General features: G+C 38.9%; 1 protein-coding gene across 20 annotated transcripts in view; it reads right to left on the bottom strand.

Annotated features, from left to right (window-relative positions):
* The window catches only part of CD44 (CD44 molecule (IN blood group)), a 63,364-nt gene extending 40,955 nt beyond the window's left edge, over positions 1-22,409 (bottom strand). For all 20 annotated transcript variants that reach the window (XM_075030903.1, XM_075030909.1, XM_075030912.1 and 17 more), the window contains exon 1: positions 22,222-22,409. In XM_075030903.1, the coding sequence (XP_074887004.1) occupies positions 22,222-22,288 (67 nt within the window). In that variant the 5' untranslated portion in view covers positions 22,289-22,409. The remainder of the gene's footprint in view (positions 1-22,221) is intronic.
* Positions 22,410-26,395: the final 3,986 nt, after the last annotated feature.

Here is a 26,395-nt window from a genome sequence, read left to right as displayed (position 1 = left end):
CAACAGGTACAGTGAGAAAACTGTATAATCCAAGGAAAGTGTGACCGAGTAAAATGAGAGGAAAAAGGAACATTTGTTTATCATTTTTTAACAGGAACAGCTAAGAAAGAATTAAAAATAATAGTATGAGTAAGAATAAGAATAGGAATACAAATAAGAACAATCATGCATGGAGAAAATGGGGAAAGATCAGGATGCTTCAAAGCAATGTGAATTAACTTTGCTCCTGCCCCACCTTTCCCTCAAGAGAAAAAAGTGATTGCAACTCCAGACTAGAATGACAACTGCAAAGCACACTTAATTGGAGTAGCCTATTATTCCCAGTGGAGAGAGGAGCATGGCTCATGTTTATCTTAATTTTATTGGGAGTTACGCGTGCAAGAAAGGGAAAAATAGACCAGTCTTATCCAAATATTAAAAGGGGGTGTCTGTACCATCTATTTGAAATAAACGATGCCATATAATCACTGTTTTCCTCAAAGACCTGAAATGCAATTCATGCACATTTGCATTGACACGTTCTATGTGAATAACAAGCAACTTTTCTAATGTTTTTGCTTGACCATCTGTTTTCTTCTATAGCTTTCCTGGTTTTGGCTGGGATAGAGTTAATTGTCTTCCTAGTAGCTGGTACAGTGCTATGTTTTGAGTTCAGTATGCGAAGAATGTTGATAACACTGATGTTTTCAGTTGTTGCTAAGTAGTGTTTAGTCTAAAGTCAAGGATTTTTCAGCTTCTCATGCCCAGCCAGTGAGAAAACTGGAGGGGCACAAGAAGTTGGCACAGGACACAGCCAGGGCACCTGACCCAAACTGGCCAACAGGGTATTCCATACCATGCGACGTCCCATCTAGTATAGGAACTGGGGAGTCGGGCGGGGAATCACTGCTTGGGGACTGACTGGGCATTGATCGGCGGGTGGTGAGCAATTGCATTGTGCATCATTCGTACATTCCAATCCTTTTATTATTACTATTGTCACTTTTTTTAGTGTTATCATTATCATTATTAGTTTCTTCTTTTTTGTTCTATTAAACTGTTCTTATCACAACCCATGAGTTTTACTTTTTTTCCCCCAATTCTCTCCCCCATCCCACTGGGTATTGGGGAGGAAGTGAGTGAGCGGCTGCGTGGTGCTTAGTTGCTGGCTGGGGTTAAACCAATAGCATAGACGTGAAAGCAAATGATAGTAATCAAGGCGTGCACTCTTCCTTCAATTGCTTTTGTTCATTGGTAAACTGAGATTATTCTATCTACAGTGTATCTACTCAGTGTAAACTGCAAGGAATGTTCCTTTCCACAGGTAACAGAAAACAATCAAGGAGATGATAGAACACCGGATTAGAGCCAGGCTACATGGTGTATGAAAATACAAGCATTATTCACAGCATAGGTAGGAGTCCAATAGTATTGATGTTTGCCTGTCCAAAGGAGCTCAAAAGCCGTGCATTCAATCTTAAATACTTTTACCATAGGCAACAGAATTAATCATTATGGTTACTTGGATTGCCTTTCCACAAAAAGAACGTAAAAAAAAAAATCTCTTCTCCCACCTGCTTCACCCATTATTTAGGCTGACAAAAGCATTTAATGTAAAGAAAATTGATATACATTATATAGCTGTTTATCAATCTTGATGATTACAGTTCTTAATATTTTTATTATCATATGTTATAAAAATACCCAGAGGACATAATTTTTAGTTTTGTAAAATTTATGCAAGCCTAACATGTTTTCTCAAAATACCTTTGTTTCGACACAGCTGTTTTCTTCCAGGGAAAAATAGTTCTAATAGTTTTATTAAAATATCTCTGATGACAGCCATGTCATTAGAGATTTTGAAGGCAAGATTGAGGAACTTGTGTGGAACAGGACACTAACAAATGCATTTTTCTTTCCTGGAGGACTTAATGTCTTGCAACAGGGCTGAGTTTTACAGTCTGAGGAGAAGCTAGTGGATTAACGTAGAATGCTAGTCTCGGCAAGTTCCCACACATGATTCTGAAATAGCTGCGGCGCTTCCATGAGTACCAGAGGCAGACGTGCGCAGCACTGCTCCTGGCGATAGCTGAGGGACTGACTAGAGACCTGCCGCTGCCAGCCCCTCACTCAACAGCGCCATGTGCTCAAAAGCCATCACCACATGGACATGGTGTCACAAACGGAGTCAACAGATGTTCAGGCTGCAGATCCCAATAGATGTTTTCCTACAACACAACGAATTGCTGCTCTGCACAGAAGGATGTGGCTCACGACTACTGCTATGGGATGCAGCTGCTCTCACAGCTGCCATGTGAGTGACTTCTACTTCGGGTCTGAATGTTCCATATTCAAAGCCTGACATGATTTTGGAAGTTGTCCAGTCAGTATTGGTATTAAACATAAATGACCTAGACAGGAAAAAAGGCTTCTCTTCAGTTTTCCCTTCTTGATTCTCTCTTCCCTGTGGAACAAGGCAGGCCTAAATTTGGTAATAATTAACATACTTTGTGAAGCCCAAGACTTGATATTAAATTTGGGGATCAGATCACAAAGATCTGTTTGATTACTTAAAAGTAACAAGCTCAGTGATGTTGGAACTAGATTTGTTTGTTTGGAACACCAACATCTCTTCCAATAACTTTAGGCTAATTTCTGAAGAGCTTTCGCTATGAAAGCAGATACCACATCGACTTGCTTTGGGTTGCATTTGAATCTCACAACTCATTCCAGAGTCACATAAATATTAAGTGAAGTTCACTTTTGTTTAGAGTGAATTTGATTCAGCTGTCATCAAATCTCAGCCCATTCATGGTTTTAAAACACTACAATATATGTTCCATTACCACCCAGAGATCCAGTTGTAGTCAGAATCCCACTTATTAGGCAGCCAATTCCTTAAACTCGAACTGTTGAAAATAAACAGGCTTATTTACACAAATAGGCTTAATGGAACTACTTGAGGACTACAGCTACACACATGTACGTTTTCCATGGAAATGCTGAGCCTGGCTCTACAGTTTACATACCGCACACCAGGACACTTCTGGGAAGCATCAGGCTTATTGCACATGTGCTGACCAACTGCACTGCAGGCACGCACGCACACAAGGGCCAAAGCTCCCAGGAAGCCTCGCTCATGCGGCGTGGGAGATCATGTCAAGGAAACCCCAGGCAAAAATGTGCCAATCCAGTTCTCAAAGCTGGTTTCGAGGGCATTGGATTAGTTGGCACTTTGCCGTAAAGTAATGTTGAGACAGCATGCTTTGTTTTTATCTTGATGATATCTTCTACAAGTACTATTAAAAATATTTGTAACGTTGCTGTAGTATAAACACTCTGTTCGTGAAGTAATGAGTGTGGAAAAAGGACTCACATGACATTGCAGAGTCTAAGCAAATTGCATAAACCCAGCATCTCCTCTGTGAAGACAGTAACTACCACATTTTAAAACCAGCAAAATACAGATGCAGAGCATACTGCCCAGAGTTGTCAGGGAACCCAGAGTTTTTACTTTATGGTTGTAGCGTTCGCTACATATCAAGGTGCCACGCTTAGACCACTGGTTGGCCTGGACCAGGGAAAGAGACAGATAACACACACAGTGTGAGCGCCAACTTCCCCCTTTTATTGCGCAGTTAATTCCTTTTATACTAACAAGGGGAGGCAGGATTACAGGTACATCAGAAGGCTGCGACTAACCCTCTAACTTTCCGTGACATCGCGAGATCTTCTGAACGCTGAACCCTACATATGGTCTCATATTTTTATGTCCAGACAATGGGAACCCTTAATTGCATTAATTAAAATATTTATAGTAACATCAATACAAAGTTATAAAAATTAAAGATGGGGTCTAAACTAAATTAACACCTTAAATTCTTTCTTCCATGCTGAGGCTTATAGACAAATTTTGAGTTAAGAAAGAACCATGATTGCTAAATCCAAATCTAAACACATATTCCACTTTTCCCATAGTGCAGAAAGGTCAAATCCATTAATTGTATGTTGATGCTACTTAGCTGGCTTTAGCACAGTTATGCAAAAGATGGACTTTTTCTTTGTTTCAAAAGACAAGGGAATGCAAACCTCATACTGTGGGCCAAACTGTTACTGATCCCTGCAACCCCTTTGAAGTTTCAAAGGAGCTGAATCAGAGTGGACTCACAGTGGAATCACAAGCAGCACCCAAACCTTCTCTTCTACCCCCTCTTATAGCTGGCAGGCTTTGGAGGCTGCCAGGCCATGATCTTTCCCTGACATCCACATGATTTGCTACAGCTGAAAGACAAAATTGTTTAGTAATAGCTCTTAAAAAAGGCAAAAAGTACTAGACATGCCTGAATTGTCATCATCATTAATCTCATCCAGACCATGAGACTTGGGTGACTCAACCCAAAGCCATGGAATGCCCCTAAGCCTGTGCTGAGTTTTATGAGCATGGAGAACATTAACTTTCACAGAGGCCATTTCTCCCTGTCTTTCCTGGGATTTCTGGTGCTCTGTCTCAAGTAGCTGCATGCAAGCCCTTCTCTGTTTTTGCCATTCACATATCTAAACCAGGCTTAATTAACACGTTTCAGCCAAAATCACTAGCTACAGTTCCACAGACAATTTGCTAGCTAGAGCCCACTGGTGTGATAGAATTGGCTGAGACAGACTGAAGAGCATTGTCCTTTCATGAAAGTGTGAGTTACACCCTGATTATTAATACTAGAGGCTTGTTAGAAGCTGTCACAGTAAGAAGCCAGGTGCAATCTCCATTTCTACACTGGTTCTGCAACCCTTATGCATAATGACTAACACTGACTCATGCAGACTCTTCCCATTGGAGTTGATTTTCCATAAAGATTTTTGATCCACTGTATGGATGTTTCATGCACTGCTCTCTGCTCTTTATTGTTTTCAAGACAATACCTAGAGGTTTCATCCTCAAGGTGGATGTTGTTTTTTTAAAAAAAAAAGTTATTTTAGCAGTTGCAGAGATACAACAAAGCAAATGAAGTGGAAGATTTGCAAAAACCCTGCCCCCCCTTAAACAAAAGCCTGTAAAAGAATACTTAGACACAAGCTTGTTAACAGACTTCTTGGTAAAACCACAGCCTGCATTGCATGGCAACCAGGAAATGTTAGTGTGCTATTCTCATGGGGATTTTCCTTTTCGGTTTGTGGTTCAAGATGATTGATAGATCACCAGGATGTGATAAATTGGGGCTGAAAACAGGGACGGAATTAGGGGTTTGATGGTGCAGATTGTTTTCATTCTCTGTTCACTTTAATAGAATACAGTTTTTACATTTCTTATAAGAACTTTGTTCTAAATTTATTAAACAGATTTCAAGCTCTAGGCAGATATACATGGGTAAATATTTCCTTATAATCACAGATTATTTAATCTTGTACTGGAACTTCTGAACAAAAACAACCATTAGCTTAGCACTGATATCTACATTTTGAATATTAGCACCTACTTTAATGCATGCTGGTAATGAAGTAGAGAAAAGTGGCATATTGGAAACAGGTTAACATCTCTTTAGAAGAGACTCCTAGTGACTATGGTTGGTCTCCAGGCAAAGCTAGAAATTGGACCATATGAGTCCTAAGATCTGAGGAGGTCTGGACAGTTCAGATCTCAGGTCTCAGTTCAGACCTGTATCCAGTTGGTGTTTGTTTTTTTAAATGTTTCTCAGGAAAACTACTTCATGGCTAAATAAGAATGCATATTTTACTTCTGACTAGAGGAAATGCCCTCCGAATACAAAATTTCATAGGGGATGGATTCATGAAACACTTCAGGATCCAAGAAGTTTTGTCAACAGATATACTAAGATAGCCCAGTTACCACCATTTTGACATCTGGGAGAACTTGAATGTACAAAAATATCATTCAGTGATTACCTACCAGTGATACACTATGATACACACAGGGCTGGATGGCATTATTATTTGCTGAATAGTCCACCATTTCTTTAGAGGCTATTAATAAAACCATTCACTAAAGCAATTTGCAGCCCAGACAACTGTAATAGGATACAGAGGCTTCCACCTTTATGTCAGAAGTAGGACTAAAGCCCAGGTCAGTAGTGATGAAAACCGCTGGATAGCTGTTCGCTAGGTTATGTAAAATGATTCATTAATCCCAGCCACAATCACTAATAGACACGTGTCGACATCATTAAAACACACCTATACCTGAATCCCTCAGGGCCTGATGGGGAAAGGAAAATTGTGCTGGGAAAATCGGACTCTAAACTGGGATGACTACACTCTGATCAAAATTTACAAGTCAAAATCTGCAGGATCCACATGAGTTAAGCAAGTGTGTGTCTATGAGGCTGCAGTCCTTTACCATCGCAACAAAAAAGCATCAAGGATCAAGCAACATGTAGTCATTTAGTGTGGCTGGGTGATGTTTTTCTGTTCTCCCAGTTATGATATTCTTGCTCTGCTAGCCACCATTCACTACAAAAAGTAGAGAAACAAACCTGGAAATAAGCCATCTACACCATAAGCGAGGTTTCTCCAAATAGTGACAGTGAAAATAAGTCTTGGGAGACAAATTCTTGGGAGTTGTCAGATGAAATGCTTTCCTTGGGGTATTGCCAAGTTGTGAAACCTAAAATGATTTATAGGAAATACATTTCCAGACTGAGTGGGAATAAACCATATTTTCAGTTTTGGAAGTATCCCTTGTGGATACTTAAATAAAGCAAAACAAGGGTTTTGTTTTTCAGTTTGAAACTGCCTTTCATTTTGAAATGTAATTAGTTAGTTTGCACAAAATAAAATAAAACAATTTAAGAAAGTTAAGTTTAAATGTTTACATAGTTGGAATACAAGTAGATGGTTTAAGGAACCTAGTCCAAAATTTCCCTGTAGCATTTTTTAAAATTTCATGTTTTCATTTCAGTTTGCCATAGGAAAATGTTCTAAGTCTTGAAAATTTTCATGGGACAGAACTAAAAGCATAGTTATACCCCTAACAGATTGCTGATATTCAGGGATGGGGAGTGGAGGGGGTGGGAATTATCTGCACACCTGGCTTTTTAAAGACAGTAAAGTCCAGGAAAACACTTTAGAAGGAATTTACTTGCATGTTGCAAGGAGTGCCTGCCATAAACAGAGGCAACAGGTTCTCAGTAGTTGGGTGTGGTGACAAGAAAGTGAAGATGTCTCTCCATAGATCCAAAGGTATAAAATCAGACCTTTCTTTGAAGTTGTGCCAAAGCTGTTCCTACTACCCAGTTATATTTGTGTACCTAGTAATTTGGGCTGAAAAGACAAATAAGATAGTAGCTTCCTCACTCTCCTGTATGCTGTTAACTACATAAAAAGTCATGACATAACCATGCTAACCCTGTGATCCAAGTGGGCTCAAGTCGATCTCTGAAATGAAAAGGAGAGATGTGGCTGGGGATACAGACAGTAGCCAGAGAGGGATACACTGCAGAGGAGGATCTCCTTTCTCCACCACATGTTAATAAGTATTCCTTCCATTTCTGTGTTACTTCAGCAAGGGCACACTGGAAATGGGATGTGGGACAAAGCGCAAGCTGTTGACTTCCTTCTAAATTGTTCTTAACAAATCTGCCTACTGCCACCAAAGTAATTGTCTCTGTTTACTGACGGGCAAAAATCTTCAGTCTCTTAATCTGATAGCTTTCCTGACTACTAATTTTAAAAAGTGTGTGGGGAGGGACAGGACTATTAATGAATCAAGCATTCACAGAGTGGCTCAAAATGCAAGTAAGTACAAGAAATATGTTTCATTCCTCAGCAGCTGCTGCGGGAAGAAAAAAGTCTGCTAATGCATCTTCCAAACATACTTTATCTGCCTGGCAACTGTTGCTCTGGTAAACATCCTGAGTGAGCCTATATAGTGTCATCACTTACGATAAACTTCCTTGCTGCTGACATTAATATTATTCTTTAACAGTTTCACCCAACAGTGAGTTGAAAGTTTTCAGAGTCCACTAGAACATGGTACAGCTGTGCAGCACCTCAGTGGAAAAATTGCAGGCAGTGAAATCATAGTCCTGGAATTAGACAGTTATCAGATATGTTTCCCTCGAGATGATGAAAACATAATCATCATTGTCGATACTAGGAAAGCTTCAGGCTGTACAATGAGTAGTCTAACCCCAAAGGCTGAGTAAGAGGGACTGTGAAGCGAATCAGTTGGGATCAGTTCCATGCAATCCAGGTGAAGAAACAAACATGAAACAAAGCTGATGAATAATAGTTGGAGTCTGATTTTCACTGTTTGACTGAAATCAAATCGTTTAGTCATTTGGGATAAAAGCAGGTGAGAGACAGCGTTGGTCAGCAGACAGACCCCAGCTTGGAGCTCAAAGGGCCTTATGCGTATTCCCTGCTCTGTCATTTACTCGCTGATAGAACCTGGATAAGCCAATTCATCTCTCTTTACCTCAGTTTGCAACTAACCTCCTTAATAAAGCAATTTTAGATTTACTGATAAAGAATCCTGTAAGAGCAAAGAACTATTACATTATTTTACTGTGTTCTTGCAGCTTTTACATTCAGCCTCCTCCTTGACAAGACATGGGAAGTCTGATTTAAGTTCTGTGGTTATTTAGATAAGAAATCAATACAAAATCAGGCCTATGATTAACAAGTCCAACTAAATGACAGATTTGGAATTTTAATTATTCGCAGTATACTACTCAATAATAATACCAGGTGTGATTTGAAATTATTTTTCACATTATATTGAATTATTTTTTTTAACAATTTCTAAACTAAAAAAACTATGCTTTTTATGTTTCCTCTGTTCCTCTGAGTTATATAGGAAAACCTCTAATAAATATTTTCAACATTTCAAAATTATTTGTACAATAAGTTCATTGTGGAAAGGCAAGTAATGATCAAAACTGAAAAAGAGAAAAAAAAAAAACATAAGAAATAGAATATCTATTGACTTCAACAAGGCCACTTTGCAAGAAAACAACAGAGAAAGGAACCCCAAGAATCATTTAAAAGCTCTGAAAGCCAGCCAGTTAAAACAAGGATAACATTAGTCTGGCAGATATACTAAAAAGAAGGATGCCTAGAATATGCCTCACAATGTAAGACATGTCAAAGGACAAATGACCCATGCAGACTTCCTAGTAACAAATAATGCAGGAGAGGACTACCCAAACAAAAGGCATATCAGTACTTATTCCAAACTCAGCATCCCCACAATGCAGATGAACTCATTCCCAGTTTCTTTCACAAACCCTCTCCATTTTTTTTCAAATATCTGGGAAAATTAAGATGAAACCCAACATTTTTGTAGAAGTTGCTTGTACAAAGTAGCACAATATTAAACACTTAAATCTGGGATCATAGTTGTTAATTGCATATCGATTAAAATATTAGCCAATAATCCATTGAATTTGGCCTGCTAGAAATCAAACTGGAGAACTGAAGCCTCCAATGTAGTGCATGATTTAATGACTCATACTAAATTCAGATTTCTCAGATTAAGACTATAGCTGTAACCTTTGTATGTAACTTTGCAGTTTTAAACATGGATAAAACACTACTTTTGAATATTTGTGATTTTCCCAAAAACGCAGACTAAGGCATAGTATCAGCTGCATTCTGAAGGTCTCCAGAATATGGAAGAGTTCCAAGTCCTGACAAATTACTGGGTGATTGATAATCAAATCAAAACCAAAAACTGAAGCAGCTTATTAGAATCAACAGTTAACAAAAAGCAGCTGACTCGCTTTGTGATGTTACACTGAAACCCTGCTTTCTTTCCACAGTGGATTTTGAGTAACTTCTGCTAGCAGTTCTGTCTGGTTATTGTTATCCATAAGACCTTACAAATGGTGTGATTTGAAGAGATCAGAAATGCTAGATATGAAAGAGAAAGTAAAGAAATAAGCTTGGAAGAAATTGTTCTCTGAAGAACAAATCATGGAAGAAGTCTGAAGAGCTTAATTCACAGGCAATAATGAAAGATGAAAGTTGCATATCCAGCTGTGTGTACAAGCTACTGCAGTTTCAGAGATGGGTTGACCTCAATGTGTTCTTCTCCATAAAAACCCAAGAAGTACCCAGCCATAAGTACATTTTCAATAGAGTCATAGCAACCATGGTGCTCTTAGGAGCATTGGGAAGCATACTACGCACTGCTGAAAAAAATAAAACTCATAAAATGCGCATTTAATTTTTACTTGCTGAAGACCTTGAAATTTTACTCTGGAAATATTAGGACAGACTTAGAGTGAAAAAACCACCAAACTTAAGATTTTCACTGGCGGAAATTCTTGGCTTGGGATCTGAAGTAAGTAAGGTTCAAGCAAAAATCTACCTTTGGAAGGATCACTTTGTAAAAAACATGTCATGATTAACACAACCTACTCAATCAAATCTCATCTAGAATCTATAAAAATCAATGGGAAAGCTCTTATGCTACCTTAAATCAGTGCAAGCTTCTGATGATGGAAGAAAACACTGTCACATCCACTACTCCCTCTGTTTTTCCCCTCATACCAGAAGGGCAGGGATCCCATAGCTTGTAACCAGAATGCCCAGCAGGCAACTTCTACTGGAATTGTTGGTGGCAAACTGTTTCCATTTTCTGCACTCTGTGTCACTCTATTCAGCCATATACTACAGTTTCAAGAATCTTGAGATTGACACTGAAAATACTGACTAGCAAGAAACTTTCCTAAGATGCATGCACGTTATTTGTATCCCAAGCTAGGTGTTCAGTTAAATTTCTTTAATAATTCTTACAGTCTTAGTTTTGAATCTTTTATAATTGGTTTAGTAAAAAGGTATGTTTAATAACTAGAGTCTGCAATTAACATTAGTATGTACACAATGCTGTTGCTGTCACAAATGTGGTGAGAATAATAATATGCTCTGGGTTTCATATATTTTTTCCTATTTTTAAAAAATATTTATTTAAATTTAACAATTCATGAGAGGCAGTGAAGATTCAGTTGCACAAGGGAAGAATGGGAAAGAGGAATTGGGAGCGTGGCCTCAATATTTTGTGAATTCAAATACTGAATTAAATCCTACATATATTTAGGCAGTGGAGATATGTAAGGGCAATGCACTACTGTTTGCATATAATCATCCTCAAATCATGAAGCATCATTGTCTCCCAAAAGTGCTGGAATCATTGTGAAGCCAGTGATTTTGCTCTGATGCTTGCTGATTCTTGTAATCTTCTATTTTAATGAAATATAGCTGGATTTTATGAAAAGATCCAGAATTAAATCAATGTTTAAATGGCAAATCATACAGTGAAAGACCTCAATTCAGGTACTGTGAGTTTCATGACACTGGAAAGCATCAAGAAGTCAGATTCACTCTGAGCAAGAGTGAATTCAAATAGCAAATTGGGTATAAGCCATCTTAATAAATAGAAAATCCTAGATAGGTAGTAATTTATTATTAACAAAGCACCACAAGATTGTTTTTCCCCAAGGAAATTACTTACATTCTTGAACCAAAATTCATTGAGTTGCCTGTGACGTACACCAGACAAAGCAAAAAACTGATCTGGTGTGACCCATTATTATCATGTGACAATGAGTTTTAACAGTGAGCTATATACAGTATAAAAGATGGATTGAGACGAGTAAGCTTCTATCAGATCTGAAAAGGAAAGCAACCCAGTAAAGGACTCTGAAATCAGAAGTAAGAAGATCTCATGTACTTGCAAAAAATAAAAGTGGGAAGTTCTTTAAACAAAGCAGAGATCTCTCTTAGGACCAGCAGAAGCAGCTGGCACAGCATGGAAGCCCTTTTCCAGATGACCTGCTACCAGTCGTTGTGTATAGATCCCATCTGTCTTTCTTGAACAGTCTGAAAGCATCTTAGACACACCTTACTATATCAATTCATGAAATACTGCCAATTCAGCTAACTTTTAAAACTATTTCCTCTGGCCGGATGGGAGATATTGAGATATCTCCCAATATAGCAATCAATTCAAGATACCAAACCAGTAAGTTAAAGACAGACTTACATTAGGTCTTCAACGTGTTGCTGTGACTATCATTGTGGATATATTTGTATCATGTCAGCGTGGAAAAAAGGTGTTAATATGTTGCCTTGCAATTGCTGTGAGTCAACAGCAATGTGATTGTGACTGATGTCGATAAAGTGACATGACCTCAGCGCTATGAGTATGAGTAATAAAGTCAGATAAGTATTTGACTGATACTGTTAATAAATTCAGTGCAGGTCTGTAAACAATGGGTTGTAAGGGTGTTTCAAAAATTAGGAAAATACTTAGCTCTTACTCATAAAGGGTATTTTCTCTCATGGATTGTCCAGCTGAAGTAAGGATTGCATAGCCAGGCTTAATGATGGATTACCAAACAGTAACTGGAGAGTTTTGTGGTTTTAAGATAACAGCTTTGCAGAGAAAGCTCTGGTCCTCTATACTCTTGTTCACCTCTGCACCAGTAGAAGAATGGTTGCAAGAGGACTTTTTTCTTATGAAGAATAATAATGCTTATTTCAACTGAAATAGCCCTGTATGTGAAATCATAGCTGCTTTCTGAAGTTCAAGTGAACAAGGCACTAATCTTGTTGATGAAACACCAGGCTGGGACTTAGGAGAAAATGGTCTATTTACAGCTATGCTGCTGGGTGACTTATTTTGCTTTCTCTCTGTTTCCCTACCTGTGAGGTGGGGATAAAATCACTGACTGTCACAGGGCTACAAAAACCCCTAGTTATTATTGTCTATCGGCATATTTGTCAGTTCACTTCTTTCTCACTAGCTGGGATCATCTTTACTCTGTTAAGTAACACTATCTAGACTTGAAATTTTAAGTTCTACAGCAATTTAAACACATCCAGCCTGATACCAACTGTGATGAATGTGTTGATGAAACACACCAGATAAGACAGTAACCCCCGCTAGACCAAATGTTGTAATATTTATGTGAACTCCATGTAACACAAGAAAAAGAAACACTACACAGAAAATTTCATCAGAGACAGCACCTGTTTCTGAAGTGATAAACTGAGAAAGCATAAGATGTCAAATCTCTTTCAAGAAGTATTCAAGTTCTTTTACGGTACTTGGAAGAATCCAGCAGGTGACAAGTGGAAGGAATACATCTCAGACATATGTTGATGTCAAAATTTTCCAATGTTTAAGGTGCTGTAGGATATACTGAGGAGACACCACTATATTTTGTTACTAATGCTCACCTTGAACTTTGAAGATGCGGATGTGTATCATCAAGTAAATGTTATCAAAAAACACTTGTAGGTTATTAATGGATATAACCCTTGCTGGGCCCAAGACTTTCAATGCTTTGGCTATGCTATATTTTTTAAATGGGATTGTGACAACATAGAAGCAATTGAAGAAAATAATATTGCCTGTATTTTATTTTGAAGGGTAACCTAGTCAGAGAGAATTTTTTGAACTTTTCTTCCTTTGCTCAACAAAGGAAATTAATTAATGAATTCATTCATTTGCAAATGCAAAATTTTGGATAGCAATTCCACTGATCTTTAAGGGCACTGTTGCAACATTTTACCAGTCTTGCATTGTTCTGTATGTAAAATTTTGTGTACTCTACACTAATTTATGATAGGGCTGGCCCCCACTGGCATGTGTGTAAATAATAGGAATTGTTAGGAAATATAAAAGAAGAAGAAAAAAGATCTCCAGCTCCAGAAAGAAACACAAACTACTTGTTATACAAACTACCTGCATAAAAATATACTCTCAGCAAAGTGTTAACAGAAAACAAATTTGGATTCAGTCATTGGTCTTGATAATCTCCAAGTCACAGGATATGCCTCCTCCTGGAAATATGGACGATTGGGCTTTTCTCTAACCCACATGAACAGAAACAGAAAATGCTGTCTAGTACTTATGCCTAGAGATGCTCTGAAAAAAACTGAGTAACTGTGCTGGTCTTACCCTTCCATGATGCTTTAAGATTTCCTCTGCTTCACTGTTTCAAAAGCCAGTTAATGCTGTGCGCTGTTCAGGGTGAACTTGAACTATATCACTACTAGATAATGTGTGAGACTTGGCAGGTCAAGGAGATGTTGAGACAGTAAAGCAAAACTACTGTGATCTTTTCCCACACAACAAGCAGCCAGGAAATACAGCCATAAGAAAAAGAATGAATAGGACTGATCTACTAGAAATGTCAGGAGACACAAAAATTATCATCCACACTCTGAGAAGAGCTCTGCAACATTTTACACCACAACAGCGAGCAAATCAGGGTTTTCTGAGGCAAGCCACAAAAGGAGGAAAGAAACTCCTCTCTAGGCAGTCACCACGGCAAGGTGTCTCACATGCTCAAAATGTCTGCCTGTTACTGCTTTTAATACAAAAATTGTGAATTGGATAACTGCCTGTCTAAAACCTTAGCTGTGCCCAATCAGTGATGAACTGGAACCACCAAGTATCTATTCTCTGTAGGCTATAAAATGATTTTGTTACATTCTAGAAAAGAGAATTTTAAGAGTGTAGAGCTCAATATGAGATTTCAAGAAAAGTATTTTTATTTTCTGTCCAAGAAGAGTTTTTGCTCCTCCCAAGAACCCAAAGTGACTCTTGCTAGTGCAATGTAAGTGTGATATTTCGTTAATACCAATCTTCTGAAGTCACTGGGTGCTCCTGCCTTATTAACCTGACATTGAACACAATGACAGTAAGTCAGTGCCAGCACGTTAGGCTCAAATCAAAAGAAAATCATAAAAAATATAAATAAGATAATTTTCTTGTCATTTGAGTCTTCTCTGAGGCTTGTGTCTTGGAAGAAGAACTTGGTCTCTACATTTCATTTTGCCTGAGAATGACTAAGCTGCTGAGCAGAAGTTTTGCTGGATCAAATGGATATAACCTTCTACCAGAGACACAGGCTGACAAGAGTCTATCAGATTTATTGGACTGCTTCAGCCAGGTGTCCCAGAGATGCGGAGTTTGATTAGTGGGGAAAACAGTAAATAGGTGCGAGAAACAGAAAAAGTTGTTCAAAATAAGACGTGGACATTTAGAAGATATACCTGGGTACCACCTGGATACACCTAGCTGCTGCACAGTGACACCCAAACTTCTCTGGACTTGTAACATGCTAGCCACGTGGCCTTCTGGCATCCTGACCAGGTGGCCCACCTTCAGGTTAGGGAACGTGGGTCTGTTCTTGGCTCCTCCTCTGACCTGCTGGGTCTTTTTATGTCTCTCGGCATTCGGCTTTCCCAGAGCATCATGCCTTTCTGTACAAATACCTCCAAGATCTCAAGACAATAGCTGATAGTTATCAGCAGGAAGTATTGCTTCAAACAGGAGAGAAACTTGACTAAATTTAAGACATCATTCTTCAGTTAATTATTAAATAAATTTTAAAGTTCTTGAACCTAAAGAAGTGTGAAGTTAAGACAGTAGGACAAAAGATCTAAGTCAGTTCTCATTTGGCAAACAGCTTCAGACATCCCTAATCGTAAAAAGATAAGTCTTGAATAAGAACTTCTTAAGAAAACTATACTTTGCATTCACTGTGCTACCAAAATCAAAACAGCTGCCTGTCTTCAGTGCATGTATAGATAGCACACAAATAAACAGGATAAAACTGTCAGAACAACAAAGAAAATTTTTATCTGTTTTTTATAGCACTGTTACTGGAGAAATTGATTTGAACAGAATACATATTATTTCACTTCCATGTTCTAAATGTTCCTATATGTTGGATTTGTGCATAAGCATTATATAGGAACAGAGAACAAAACCCTACATTTATAAATATGAATACTTGTTAGCAAATGAGGCTTTTTTTTCTACACTTACATGCATAAGTGAATGATGGAAAAGGGAAAGGACATGTAAATTAATGGAGGACACCTAATCAAGCAGGAGGAGGAGGAATACAGAAGTGAGTGAAAGCAAAACATTAAGATGAGGTCAGGCCTCACCTTCAGTGTCTTCATTATTAATGAATCATGTTTCTTTATAACTGGCAAATACTACTTTCCCTTGAACCTGCCCAGTTAACTATTCCATATTCCCTGTGCAGAAGCTTCACCCAGAGCACCATGCTGGAGTTGGGAAGACCTGGCTTCCCCTGGCAGTGATGTACTGTATCACCGTCTTAGAATCCTCATTCGCCAGTAGGAATACTCCATCTTGTCTAGAAGACGTGCACCAGCCAATGGCAAAGAGTAGGTAAACGACTAATCACTACCATCTCAATCACCCCTGTGGCACTGTTGAATTATTGCATTTCCGTGCTGCAGAAAGAGCAGCCGCCAGCTTGCTTAGTCTGTTTGGAGTGGGCCTGTGGGCTCTGCCTGCTCTCTGAAAACGGCTGCAGTCCTGCTGCTCTGGCGAGTGTGATACCAGTCCCTCGCTGATAAGCCTTCCCGGTGGCAGGGTATGTTCTCTCAGGGAGGCTGCCAACTCAAGGTTGGCGCTTGACTTTTAGACCCTAGTTTGTATAGCAGCTTGCTCGCTACCTGGACAGAGCTCGCTCACATCTGCTCACAGGGTCCTGGGTGGCCACAGACTATACACCGAGCTCCAGCTAACCATTCACTTCTGTATGGGAATGCATACAGAAACTATTCATTACATCTACCCACACATACCACACCCTGCTTCTTTACAGACACCTATCCATTAACAAAAATAACAATAAAAAAGCCCCCTAGGGAAATATACTTCTGAGAACCTGTTTTGCTAACATGCTGCCACTGTGAGACATACATAATCAACAAAAGCTACATCGCAGCAGATTTTTTTACTATTACACGTTCCGTCAAAGGCAGTTTCTTATTTACAAAAGCAAGTATTTAGTAAAACACACATTAACTGTATAGTTGATGATTGCTGGCTTATGCCCTTTTTCTAGGCAGCTGTCAGCCTGTACCCTGGTAACCTCTTTTATAACCATCTCACATTGCTTTTGGAACAGTATCATTACCAGAAACAGAGACGGAAGTTTTACCACAGCTGCTGCGTGTCTGAGGTTGTTTTTTTTTTCAAAGACACAACGCAGTCTCTTAGAGCTTCCAGCTACTAAGCCTAGCTCAGTCATCAATAGAAGGAAAGAAAAAAGCGAAGCAATCTAATTTTCAAACTGCAAATATAAGTAAAATTCAGGTTTTCTCTGTGATTTTTACTTTGAACTGGCATGGTTGCTTGAGCTTCCATGTTAGCAATTGCTAAAATTGTACATTATTCTTCAACTCCTTTCTTTTTTTTTTTTTTTCTGTTTCACAATGTGAGGGTTGAAGGTTTTTGTACTGAAATAAGTTGCTGCATTATATAATGCAGCCAGTGTTGTCACGTAGAGGAACTGGAAAGTCCCAAAGCCAGTGCGTACAAAAGAGTTCAATTATGTTCTTAATTGTAAGCACAGACTCCAAAAATGACTGCAGGTTTCGTTAGGCAGGAAACAGTCACGGAGGTTTGAACTTTAAATCTTAATTAGCTGAACTTTCAGTGTGACTGAAGAGATTCTCCAAGGAAAACCCCTCTTTCTCTCAGTTGCCATTTCACATTACTGCCTGCGAACTCACTCCTAGGACGAGCTGCTCCGCCGTCCCTTGGGTGGGGCCAGCTCCAGCAGCCACGGCAAGGGAGGAAATCACAGCCAGCTGCTACTGATATTACTGCTGATGCCACCGTAGGGAGGCCTGTGATTTGCCAGGGAGGAAGCTGATAAACACCCAGGACTGACACAATCCCCTCTGCCACCAGTATTAGCAGCAGCCATAATGGTCACTGATAATGACAGTGTCTGATGGCTTTGAGATAATTATTACCTCCCTGGGAGTGAGAGACAACTGCATGTTAACAGCTGATGAACTTCTGGTCTAGTCTGGAAAATGACTAGCGGCTATGCCAAACTGGCTTCACGCCTACAGTTGGTGACAACCCATGGAGAACAGTCCAAGCCACCAGGTATATCACTAAGAAACCCTTCCAGGTAAAGGCAAAGAACAAAATAGACTGTAGATGTGGGTTTTACTTGGTAGCAATCATGATGCATGTATCAGAGACATGTTGCTGACCTCTGTCTTGCTCTTCTCACTTTGCTGGCCTTCAAGTGGAAGTTTGAACTTCTCTAGTCTAAGAATTCGATTTAGTACTGAAAAATGAAATTTGATAAAACATGCTTTCAGTTCCCAGCTGATGCTAAAATATCATGTGGTTTGAATACTGTGAATTGTTCCAGTACAATGTTGTATTGTTTTTAAAGTAGGCAAGATTACTGCGGTGGGTCATATTTGTGTCATGATTATCCTCTCTGTGAAGTTACAGTTCACAGGTAACTATTTACATTTAGCCTTGGTCCTGAAAAAGCAATTTTAGAGGAGAGTTTGGCAGAACACTTTCCCTCACTCTCTTGCATAGGGTTCTCTTTAAAAAAAAAAAAAAAAAAAAAAGTTTGTAAATAACAGAATACATGTCATACGAAGTTGAGAATTATCATTTTCTATCTTGACTGTATTTTTAAACACTTATCCATTAGTGCAGGAGCAGAAATGTGAAGCAAAAAGACCAGAAGCCTTCTTACAGCATCTCCAGAATTCTGAAAAACTTTTAAGTTCTTGGGCTGACTTCTCACTCCTTATATATAAGAAGATCTACATCATTCTTTGCCCTGCTTCTCTACAATGTATTCCACTACCGGTCAACTACATTCAGAACTGAAATTATCCTTTTATCAAAGAAGAAAGAGAGTTACCAGAGATGATCTACTCCCTTTTCTTACCCAGTAGCACAATCACCAATATCCAAACTGTCCTTTAAAGATGTTCATCTAGTCTATCTAATCTCTCCTTAAAAACAATGTCTCTTAGCAACCTATTTTCAAAGCAAATTACTGTTGCTGTCTAGCCACTCCCTCTGAATACCATCTCTTCTCTGGCAAGAACATTGCCGTTTGCTTTTTAATTAACCCATATCCCACAGAGCTCTTTCCTCCGCCATGTCAGCAATGCAGTTTTTACTTTTTCTAATTTTTCACGTATCTATAGGCTCCACTCCTATTATACATTAACTTGATTGCTGCTGCTACCTTTTTTTAATTCCTCATTTATTTTCCCCTGTTCCTGACAATTGCTATCCAAATTAGTGGAAATGTCTGCAGAGGTTTACACTAGATTCTTGCTTGGATACACTTCAGATTTCTTCTCTAACTTAAATTCTTCAAGACTTAATGCTGCCTGTGTAACTAATTTTAGTTGCTTCCCCATCAACGTTCCTTGCCATACAACCAAACATCCCTTGGAGATCTACATCTTTCCGCACTATATTTTCCTGCTCTCTTCCATAATTTTTTTCATTTGAAATGGCAGTTGTCCTTCAATGAAAGCTTTTTTTTTTTACCCCTTCATGAAATTCTTCAGAACACATCTTTTCTACAAGTATTTTACCAGTAATGAGCTCATGATTCTCTCTGCTGTTTATACGTATCTATCAGCAGCTCAGGACATCTCATCCTGCTAGCACATTCTTGCTACAGTAGAACTTCATGTACGTTTAGGTGCTAGATGAATAAATGCAATATTACTACTGTCCTCAAGTCCTGGCCTATAAAAGTCAATGGGAACTGTTCTGGAAAGAAAGACACTCTAGATATGGGGGAACATTTCATTTAACCTTGGCTAGAGCTACCAGTCCTTTTTAAAAGCACTTAGTTTAAAAAGTTCTTCCTCAATTGTATGATGCTATCTTTCCTCATTAAGCCTTTCTCTGACTTCTGTTTTCAAGGTAATGGTGCTGCATTGTGGTGAGCTGAAGAATCAACAAACATTTCTCCAAAGACTGCAAGACAGTCCTCTGCCATGGTTTGTTGGCTCTGTGTGTGAGAGTATTTCAGGGGCAGGTATATAACCTTTCCATTAAACGATGATGGAAGTTCACTTGAACTTTAATAAAGTCTAGTTACTTTGCAGCTTTGGGAAAATAGCCAAGACACACACTGTAAGGACTAAATGAAAATAAACTAGCACAAAGAGCTTCTTCAAACTTCCTTATTTACAAATTTACATGACATATAAGCCAAGAGGCAGGCTGGCCCCTTCCTTTGTGACTGACTGATAGCCACAGTAGCCCTGAGACTCTGGCAACCTCTCCAATGCTAAGAGCTAAACTGCTCCCTCACACTGTTGGACTTATTCTCCCTCTTTTCATTTCATCTTTACTGCTACTTGTATTCCAGCTTCCTCCAGTCTGGGGGTCAAAATTCTAGGATTTGCTTTGTGTTAAGGAAAACTTTGAGAGAAATATTTTTAGAAATACATAATGCTCACAGGGGAATATCTCCTCCAGAATCATCATTAACCAAGATGTCAGCATCTATATCCTCATGGATTCAGACCCCTTAGACAACAAAATTCACATCAATACCATCCGTACACCTTGCTCATGTGTCAGTATGGTCACAAACACACAGAACTCAGGATGAGTAAGTTTTTCAGCTGCTCTCTATATCTCATTTTTCCTTTAGTAATCACGTTAACAGTAATCCCAGGTCCTTTCTAATTCTGTGAAATTCTGTACTAAAAGAATCAAAATTCCAACTCAGGAGCAGATCTGAATTTTGTCTTCAAGCAAGGTGTTTCCCAACAGCAATGGTCACTACTCTCTGATACACAGCAAAGCCACTGGTTTAAAAAAGAAAATAAAACCACCACCAATTGCTGTTTTGAAGTCATTACTGACTACAAAGTCATACTGGAATGTACCGCATACCAATGAAAATATATTGTAGCTACAGTCTAATACCTTGCTAAGCCATTAAAGAATCTTCCCTGTGGGGCATATGTGAAGTTTGACATACTTTTCGTAACTACGCTGAAGACTAGAAGATAGGGTTTTCTGCTATGTCTCACTGTAAAAAGTGCATTGCTCCCAGAGTCAGTGCAGACCCTGCTTCTTTTAGGATGCTCCTTGGCAGCTCATAAAAGGAGAAATCAGTTGAGCAGGTGGTAACCAAATAATTATAATGCTTATACAGCATATAGACTTGGACCAAGCCAAAGTTTTAAACGCATCTCAGACATACTTCATTTGTTTACAGTACCCTTGCCCTTTCTCTAAGGGCTTTATCCATATACCTGATTTTAGCAAGAGCATTTTGGTACAATTGGCAGACAATTTCAGAAAGAAAAGTGATGAGGGCGCTTCAGCTATCTCAGATGCGCTGGGAACTGTTCACTCGACACACCCATCCACAGCCCGGCAGCGCTGCAACCATTACAGAAGTGTCTACTGCTGCTCAAACTAATGAAATACGAATTTACTGTACACACACACACAGCCCTTGGGTGACAATGGCTGTGAAAAATGTATTTCGTTAGACTTCTGGAACCGATGAGTAGCAAAATAATGTAGAAGCATAATTGGTATCCCTAACCACAAAATGCCTCGAGGCAGCTGCTGTCACAGGGAGAGTCTGTTAAAAGCATGGCCATTTCCCTCAAACACAGTTGAGCCTGCACCATGTGAAGTTTCAAAAGCGTTTTGTCATTTTGGACACAAAACGTTTATTTTTTTCTCTGTATTAACGTTTCATTTTAAATACAAATATTTGAAGCAGATAAGCAAGCTACAGAAAGTTAATTGAGAAACAACTGAATTTTGTGGTCACTTCGAACCCCCTTTGTTCCAAAATCTTGTCAGTGAACCCCAAAGAAACCTTAGGAAGTCAGAAACAAGCACGCTTGGCATAAAAGCTTTCCAAATTTCAGTCACAGTTTGCTGCACTTTTGCTTCTGTTCAGCAATGCTGTGTCCAAATGCCGTATGTATTAGCTGTTAGTTCAGCCCATGTAAAAGCAAGAATGCAGTTGTTGTATGCTGGGGGGGAGGTGTGTGTCCCTCTCCATCCCCCTCAACCCCCCCTCTTTTCTCTGCTGTCTGAAACGGGGCTGGGAGAGCAAATTAAGTATGTAACAGCAGTCACATTGTCGAACTGAGCTTTACCAGAGCTATTCGAAATTCCCTAATGTACTTCTGTTCTTAGTTTAAACTTAAATTTAATGACCTACAATTCACTTTTTATAGATCTGGAATTGCCCTGTAGAAGCAATACACAGCTTTCCGTGATTGTACAGACCAGCACAAGTGAGGTTGCAGTTCTAAAGCATCTCTGATAACTCTTACAAATAATAAAACTTTATATAGATGCAAGAAAGCTGTTAGCTATCTAGCAGAGAAGAGCTCTTGCTGTCTCAAGCATAAACTTATTAGCAACCATGTTTTCATTCATAAAAAACTTACGTGTTTCTGTTAGACAAAGCTTCAGCAAACATAATCCAAAAGTTGCCCATAAGGAGAAGTTGGCCATTGTTTTCTCGGAACTGTTTTGCAAAAACCAGAGATCCTTGCAAACCGTGGAAAGAAGAAAAGCCCCGACACTTGTTAAGTCTGCAGTCAATGAGTCTGAAGTTCGCTGCACTTTTTATTCTGATTCAAAGGAACTGAAGTAATGACATAACTGGGAGGGGAGCTCCATCAAAAGTCACACCCATATTGCAACAAAAGTTACCCAGCAGTGGAAGAAGGGGGGTGGGAGGAGAGTTACTACTGACTAAGCAGCCACACTCGAGTTTTAAAGAGGCACTCAACCTCCTCTTCTTACACAACTACAGTCAAAAGTTTTACTTATTGCGCTTGCAGGAAAATTTGTGTAACCTCTCGTGAGTTAGCTCAGAAAGGCACTGTTTGTTATAAGCTTCCCCTCCTGCGCTTTAAAATCTTCTCATTGCAAACCAGGTGAACGTAAAGCACTGGAGTTTCTGAACTCCAGCAAAGCATCTACAACTGCCTGGAGGTTTCCCCAAAGTATTTCGGTTATTTTGTCCCATATCACCACTTTCTCTTTTTGCAGTTCAATTTAGAGCAAGAAAAATGCCTGCTCTGGAATGAACCTTTCTAAAATGTTTCTCTTCGTCCCTGGAGGACAACCTCATGCAGAAGGTAAGTTGAGGCGGTTTAGTCTCCCACAGCCCATTCTACCCTGGGCTTCTCTGCACGGGCTGCTCCAACAAAAGTGGTAACTAATGCCAGTGCCAGCAGTGATACTGGGGAGTAAGGCTGATATTTTGTTGTACTGATGGTTTGAGGTGTGGAAGGAATTATTCCTCCTGTTCCCAATTTGCAAAGTAGAGAAACAGGATGAGGATGTCTTTGACACTCAGACAAGGTCTCGGTTCCCGAGGGACATATGTTCATTGCAGCGTGGGGGTTCGTGTGACTCTAGATGCCACATGAAATCCCTGTTGAAAACCTCAGAGCCTCTGTAGACGAGCGAAAGGCACATCTGTCGTGTGCCTTAGCGATTTCTCAGGGTGTCTCCATACAGTGGCCTCTCTTCAGAGCTACAGAATTGTGACAGTGGTTTGCGTGCAGTGGAATGATCAGGGACCACCAAAGCCAGTACACCTCACCTTTAATAACCAACATGTGGCAATGACTGACAACCCTAATGGCCTGATTTCAGTTTCACTTGGCAAATTTGAAATGAATAATCCTATATCAGATTACCGTTTTGTCAATCCTCCCACTTGAAAGAATTTTCTCATTAATTTTTAATCTCTGTTAACACAAACAATGGAAAAATACAGACAGGTCTTTCCAGCCACAGGCACAAGAACGTTACACAAAGAGGTTTTCAGGACTTTGCCTTTTCTTTGACTTTTGACTTAGAGATGGCTGGCTATCTTTTCCTCAATCAGCCAGATTTTTAGCAACAGGTTCCAACAGGCTTTTCCTACAGGTCTAAAATATCTGATGGGACAAGGTTAAAGTGAAAATCTTTCCTTAAAACACAGAGGATCTTTTTATTAAGAAGCTAGCAACTTTGAAGTTACAGATAAAACACATTTTATTTAGTGAATACGTTATTATTATTATTTTTTAAACAAATGGTTTTAAAAGCAAGGAAAAAAACAATCTCCTATATACCTTACTGTTTATAGTAGCGAAAAAGAAATAGTTCTGTGAATTTCTGTAGGTTTATAGCTATAGACATTTTGGCATCAAAATATATGAATGAAGTTTAGTGGGATTTAAAATGCTGGTGCACAGTTAATCTATGTTGTAAGCTTACTTGATTGTTTGAACTCCCCTGGTGTTGTTTCACCTTAATTCTGACAAAGGAAATCCATGAACCTGAGTTGCTTCAACTTTAGGATGCGACAGCTTGCTAAGCATATCTTTTTCTCCAATAGTTAAATGACTTTTAAAATTCACCCCCATAGATGAAACAAAAGAATGGAATATTTAATTAAAATTTAGCCATCTTTGAGTCTTATTTTTTTGACGAACATAAAATACCTCTCTGTTATTGTCCTGTATTCATAATTATATGGAATAAAAAAATGAAAACAAGTTTCCTTTGGCGCAGGTAAATGGAGAACAATGGCCATTTCAGGGACGTGGGCAAGTGTTACAGAGGCAAAAGTCATATTTTACCAGAAGTGGAAATTCGTAGTCTCTTCATGGTCAGAAGTTTCTAATTCTAGCCTTTCTGACATCAGATTATGAACACGTTGTTTTCTCAATACTGAATAATTTTTGATATGCATCTTAGGCTTCTCAGTACTTCTGCATGTGTTTGGCGGGGGTGGGTGGTATTCCACTTCAGAAAGTCTCTGTCTTGCTTGTTGCCCTATAAAATTGGGCTAAGATTAGGCATATTTAGACCAGGTGCATGGATGTGCTAGTACCTAATGCAAAAGGAAAAGACAGATGTATACAAGAAAAATAACTCATCACAGTACATCATTTCATGTGATAAACCACAGAAGTACTTAATGAACTGTATGTATATAACATGTAAGTTTGTCCATTTCACATGCCATCTGCCTGCTTACATGCCAGCCTAGGACAGACACTTGCATTCCAATGCACTGAGCACTTCAAAGAGCTGCCATTAACAAAAAAATAAAAAAGCTGACACAAAAACATTTCCTTCTTTCCCACCCAAACATGGAATTTCTCCCCTAAAATATGTTGGCCTGTGGAAGAGTGCAGCCCAAATTTAGCCTAGGTGCAGGACCTGATGCTACCCAGAAAATTTAGTCAAAGGAGATGTACAACTCTGGGAAAAGTTGTTTTTTTTGTTTGGGGGGTTTCTTTGTGAGAAATACAGAACTTTTTCTTTAGCTTGGGATAATCTTAGTATATAGGAATAGAAAAATCCTAAAGCAAATCTTCAGCTGAGGAAATGCAGCAGTGCATCACTTTAAGTTGAGCCTATCAGTTTTATGGATTTGTTCCCATGACATTATTGTTAACAACACAAATCACATAGTTAAATGTTTGAGCTTTTGGAATTTTCTTGCTCCCTTGGCAAGAAGCAGTTAAATTACTGGCACTAAAAATTTGTAAACTAATAAATGGTACCAAATGAATTACGTTTTCAAAAGAGAAGGAAACAATACAACTAAAAAGGATAAACCCCCAGTATTTTAAAGTGTTCTTCTGTGAAGCCTTTGACACAGTGGATACTGAATCCATGATGGTGCAATTAGCACAGGAACACCAAAATAACTCATTCATGATTTTATCACATACGTGAACTGTAGCCAACACCAGTTAATTTTGATAAAAATCCTATTAGGGAGCATGTGTTGGAGCCCTAGAAAAGGAAGAGGCATGGCTTACAGCGATATAAAGAGATGATTTTGCAGGAATCGCCATAGAGGATGAAATTCTGGCCTAGCTGAAGTCAAAGGCCAAAATTCCACTGAATTCAGTGGGGCAACATCTCCCTATAATGTATATTTATTTGGATTTTATTACATGGACAGACCAGAAAGTGAACATACCTGAACTTATGGTGAAAAAAATGACACTAATGGATATTGGTTTCACTATCAAATGGAGACAATTGGAAGGTGGGAAGAATGGAATTTGTTTCTGTTAAAATAGCTGGCATTTCTCTTGTAAAAAACAGAAACCTCAAAAAAAGGAAGCTCCTAATTTGAAAACCCTTTTTTTTGCCTATTATCAGCAGAAATACTCCCTTTTTTTTTTTTAATTAAAAAAAATCCTTTTCTGAACGTATTTTGGTGGAAATTTCAAGCTTGTTAGGGGGAGTTGAAGAACATAGTCTTGGTGAATATAAAAAGCACAAATCTCATTAGGTAATTCTGGTCATGGCAGCGTACATTCTGCATAGACTACAGCTGGTCTGTGAGACTGGCTGTAAATCAGTTTCGAGGGAGGATTTTATACCCATTTAACTGTAATCCCAATAAGATATGGTATTTTTAATAATATTTCCTCCTGTGTCCCTAGATTGCAATCTTGCTTCTTGCATTTCAGACCCGATTTAATTTCCATGATCAACCCTGAAACCAGGTTTTGTAAATGGAAATGGTTGTAAATACTTCAGTGCAGCAAATCCTGTACTGCACACTTTTTTCTTGGGCTCTGAGTGCTGATG

The sequence above is a fragment of the Buteo buteo genome, chromosome 6, assembly GCF_964188355.1.
Source record: "Buteo buteo chromosome 6, bButBut1.hap1.1, whole genome shotgun sequence".
NCBI lineage: Eukaryota > Metazoa > Chordata > Aves > Accipitriformes > Accipitridae > Buteo > Buteo buteo.
The sequence above is the reverse complement of the archived record's forward strand: the minus strand, read 5'-3'. Positions and strand labels throughout refer to the sequence as shown.